This window comes from Pyxicephalus adspersus, chromosome 10 (assembly GCF_032062135.1).
Source record: "Pyxicephalus adspersus chromosome 10, UCB_Pads_2.0, whole genome shotgun sequence".
NCBI lineage: Eukaryota > Metazoa > Chordata > Amphibia > Anura > Pyxicephalidae > Pyxicephalus > Pyxicephalus adspersus.
Window position 1 is genome coordinate 3,446,306 of NC_092867.1, and position 5,276 is coordinate 3,451,581.

General features: G+C 41.3%; 1 protein-coding gene across 1 annotated transcript in view; it reads left to right on the top strand.

Annotated features, from left to right (window-relative positions):
• The window catches only part of SHOC2 (SHOC2 leucine rich repeat scaffold protein), a 37,451-nt gene that overhangs the window by 22,973 nt on the left and 9,202 nt on the right, over positions 1 to 5,276 (top strand). The window contains exon 3 of the mRNA XM_072424958.1: positions 2,847 to 2,984. Within this exon, the coding sequence (XP_072281059.1) occupies positions 2,847 to 2,984 (138 nt within the window). The remainder of the gene's footprint in view (positions 1 to 2,846; positions 2,985 to 5,276) is intronic.

Here is a 5,276-nt window from a genome sequence, read left to right on the forward strand (position 1 = left end):
ACGGCAGTTAGGACAGGGAACAGCAGGTGGCGCTGTGCCGGCTTCTTTCGCTCTGCTTTACAGACAGGAGAAGACACGTGCTGCTGCCAGAGAGAAGAGGAGACAGACGCTGCTCCAGCCAGAGACAAACGCAGGATCGGGTGAGTATATTATTTTAGTTATTTTATCACACCTTTGTCGTATAGGACGCACTAACTTTTCCCCCCCAGTTTTGGGGAAGAAAAAGTGCGTCTTATACTGCAAAAAATACGGTACATTCCCATAGCTGAGAGAACCATACACAAACACAGCATACGGCAACTGTAAAAGCTATAGAAAACTTAGAATCTGGGGGGTTGCCACTGTTCCTCCTGCGGCAATGGAGTTGCCACTGTTCCTCCTGCGGAAACTTTGTAGGCTTTCGTCTTCTACATTGCCCACATTTGGTGTTCCCTCCCAACTTCCTGGAGTCGCCCCTGCTTGGAACATGCTTTGCTTGGAAGCCCAACTTGAGGCTTCCATTTTTCCTTGCTGAACCTTCACCTTGCATGATAGGATTATGAATACCCCACTCATGGGACTTTAGCACCTAAATGAGGGAGAGAAAAACGTGCATGGAGGAGAAGACCTTGGTCACTTTAACTTATTGGCAATGTGACTGGATACTCCTATCACATCTATGGACACCCAGCTTTCACACCACCACCATGAACTACATTTTTGCAGTATAAATAAAAGTATGCATATGAATAAAAAAGTTAATAGCTGGGCCAGTATGGAATAAAGTGGTCGTGTCTTGTGGGTATTGTTAACTACTAGTTTGCTGATTAGAATGTTAAAGAGCAGCAGGACAAAGAAAGAAGCCCCCCTCCTTGTATATGTCCTCATAACTCCTGCCAATACAGTCACGTGGAGAATTACAGTCACTAGCTCCTCATTAATGGGCAGGTTAAAAAAAAAAAAATGCGTATGTTATGTTGTAGCTTGTCACATGACTGCCACACATGCGTAGGTGTGCCTGATAGCAGCTACGCATTTTTGACCTTCTGTGTACGCATTTTTTGACCTTCATCGCTAATACATCCAATGTTTGACCTAAAGCGTACCTAAACTCAGAAATTTCACTTTACATAAAAAGGTAGACAACCTAATTCTAGATCGCCTAGACATTGAATGGATTGCAAAGCCTCCCGGGAGGCTCTTGGGTACTCCTTCTGCGCAATGCCTGAGCTTCATGGGTATGCGCAGAATGAGCCTTTTCGTGCAAAAAGGAAAATTTGCCGATCTCACGCATGCACAGTGAGATCGGCAAGTTTTTTTTCTATTCTACGTCACCCAAACTCTCACCTGTGTCGGGTGACGTAGGAAGAAGAACCACAAAGAAGAGGAAAAGATAGCTCGGGAACTGATCCAGGGACAACCCGGGACCCGATGCAAGACACCACCTGATGGATCGGACGGCCCTGCAGGATTGAAGATTTTTTTTTTTAAGGCACTTTTCAGTTTACTTTATCTTTTAAGTTTTCTTGCAATTATCCCAGGGAATAAATAAATATAACATGACTTTCAACGCAGCATAAAAATAAGGAATGGTGTTATTAGGAGCTTAGAACTATCTCCACTGATGTCACATCCCTTAATATTGAAAAAAGGTATACAAAAATAGGACTTAAAGACTTCATATAAATAATACCAGATTTACATCTAAACTACCAGCAAACTTTTATAATTACACTTTAAAAAAACAACATATGATCTCAATCAACTTGTTGATCTGACACGTTTCACACAAGAAAAGATAACTCTTCTTCATCGGGGGTGGCATTTGAGAGCTACAAAATGTGTTCAAATAACTAGTAATTACTTTTTAATCTATTTCAATTTAAAACAATTATTTAAACCAATATTAATGTTTAATTGTTAGTTATTGATTATTTGTATACATGTTCGTAGGTCTCAAATGCTTCTCCTGAGTTATTTTTTCTACTGCAAAACGCGTCAGCCCAACAAATTGAGATCGTGTTGTTTTTAAATATGTTAAATTGGTGTTTTATTATTGTATAATAAAGTTTGCTGGCATTTTAGATATAAAAGGGGGAACTTTGCTGTGCAGCCGTGGTTGCCTTGCGATTATTCTATGCAGTGTTGCTGAAGGATAAGCCAAGAATGCAGTCACGCCGATATATTTACATCGACTTTAAAGGCAAATTGAAGCTTGTCTATAATCACACGATTACTCCGATCCTTGATAACATTATTAAATCACATAGATATTTTCTTTTTGCATGAAGTACTTGCATATGAAAAATGAAAATGACTTTTGAAATTCTTGAACTTGTTACAATGTGTATGAGATTTTAGTGATGGGGATTACATTTGTTTTAAAAGGACTCATCGCTGTTCATTTTAACAATGATATTGCCAAAGGATTTTATGTAAGTTTGACCTTTTTAATGTGTTTTGTTTTCCTGTAAATGCTGTGCTGGTCTAGACTTAATAACGGCATGCAATTCCAAGCTGCAATATCTAAAGCTAATAAAGTACTTTCTTGTAATAAAAGAGGAAAAGACTGCAGAGATGGAGACATAATCCTGCCCCTGTACATCCAATTGCCTCGTGGAATCAAAAAGAAATTTCCCCTTTTGGAGCAAATTGTACCGGGTTTTTTTGCTTTCCTCTGCATCAACTATGTCCAAAGGCTTTATATCTGGGATATTTTTATTTCCAAGTGACTGAACTTGATGGATTTGTCTTTGTTTTTCCAACCTGACTTACTATGTAGACATCTAAAATCCATGGAGCTGCTGCTGAATTCTGCCATCTTGGATTTGATGTCATTAACCTTTTTTTTTTGTGTGTCCTTGCAGGGGAATTGTGTAACCTCATCACACTGGACGTCGCCCACAATCAGCTGGAACATCTTCCGAAAGAAATCGGGAACTGCACCCAGATCACTAACTTAGACTTGCAGCACAACGAGCTCTTGGATCTGCCAGACACAATAGGTAAAACGGTGTGAATGTGTACCTTGTGTGAATGTTTGGCTTTTCATGTGTACCATGGCCTGAAAACACTGGGGAAATGGAAGCACTAATCAATTTTGTCCTGGCTAGTGTAATCTAAATGGCTGTTCTTACAAATGACAGTCTGGGTGTATTCTCTTAGGAGACAGTGAGAGGACCCAAACATTGTGCATGAAGCGATCATTCCTCTCGTTGTTTTCCTTCTTCCTGCGATACAATGTATTTGCAAACTTGCTTGATTTTTACTGGCATTGCAAAAGCATCTGAGGAGTGTTAAAGTGCAATGAAAATGTTATGGTCCACCAATGAGTCACAATATAATCACATTTCGTTTTTTATTTGGCTGATGTAACCTCACATGCAAATTCCCTTAAGATTATATCATAACCAGGATTCATAGTTATATCCTTTGTCTTGCATAAGACCGCTCCTTTAAATCAGGATACTTATGAAATCTTAATACGTTATGTATTGTGCGGTTTGTCCTGAAGCATTATGTGTTTTATAACTAGCATTACATGGCAATTATAATCAGGTGTCCTGCAGGAAGTCAGATTAAAATAATTCTGCATTATAGTATGCTTCCAAGAAATGATGGGGATCATTATGATGCAGACGTGTAAATATACATAGAGATCTGGTTTTCTTTTTTCTCAGTTCAATAACTTTTACCAGTCTTGCTCCTCCTCCAGTGTGTGATTGGAAGGTAAAAGGCTAAGCAGTCCTCTCGCTCTTTTATTCTAGCACAACCCATTGGCTGAGCTGCTTTTCCATCTTGCTGTCTCTTTTGCTATATAGGAACTGTAATGGGCCGATAAATCAAACCTTTATACCTAAAGCTGGACAAATGTTAACCACATTTTCTTGCACTCCTTTTTACTAATCCCTGGCATTATAATGAAATTCCCATTTTTACTCGCCTGAAGCTGTAGGCACTTGAAACTTCAATACTAAATTTTCCTTTGCTTTCTTTATAGAACAGGTGGGTTGTAAGAGGCCTGTTGTGTACATCAGTGGTCGCCAACCCTTTCGGTTCCGCGGACCACTTAAATCACCAGCTCCCGACCGCGCATGCGTAGGGAGCCGGGTGTCACTCAAAGGGGGAGCGACGTCATTATGACATAACCCCACACACTCTCCCATTGCAGGCCCAAATCTGTGGGCAGTGGGTGGGTTATGTCCAGGGACACAGTCCGCCCACTTCCCCAAGCCTGGGAACTGCATGGGGGACGTGGTCTGGGCACTGGCCGGTGCCTTCCTACAGCGGGGCTTCACCTGACCCTGCTCGGGGTGCACCGACCGCAGCCGTGGATCCCCCAAAATTTCTTGCAGACCACTAGTTGGCAACTGCTGGTGTAGATCACTGTCTATATCTATTGGCAGCTGAGTGCTAGGGGGTCTTTTTAGGATCCATATTAAGATTTTGGAGCAGCAATGATGCCAGTGCTAGGTGGTTGCTGGGAACCCGTCAGAGTGAACACATATAAAATGCTCTATTATCGGGACATTACATAGGTGCTCTACTTGTCTCCAAATTATACACATAGGTTGCGGCTGTGTCACATGGACCTCCTATGGATAATACAAATGGCTATTTAACACACATTTAGAATGCAAGTTGCATTGTATTTCCATCATTTCTTCAGAGACTGCAAAGGATCAAAAGCGCTGAAATGTAATAGCACAAAACAAAAATCAGTTATTTATGCTACACAATGCACTGAGCAAACACAATGTCTAATTTAATGATCGCTAAAGGGAAGACTGGTTCTCTTCATAGCTGGATTATTTTTCTATTGTGCACTTGCAGTTGTGCCCGCAGTACAGGCATGGTATGCTCACCGCTGCGAGATGTCACTGTGACCCCAGCTTCCTCCTCTGACCTCCATCTGGGAGTGACAACACAATTGTGGTTTCGACACTCTGAACGCTGTCATTTCCCAGCATTTTTGGTTCAACTTGCAATTTCTAAATCTCACAGAGCGCCTCTGCCTAAACCTGTGTGAAATGATGTGTATGTATTTTTATTGCATTGACGTGAAGATCCAGCTTCCCATTATCCTGTTCGTTGTCTTCAGGCTGGACGGAAGCCATAATCAAATGGGCTGCTGGGAACATTTAATATATGCTTGAAAGGTGGAAGCAGTTTTGGATTTTTGTAGGGTATTCCACTAATTAAACTCTCTCCTCTACAATCTGTTGTAAATGCTGCAGCCAGACTTATCCAGCCTTCCCACCTACCTACCTCATGCACAGCCTTCCCACCTACCTACC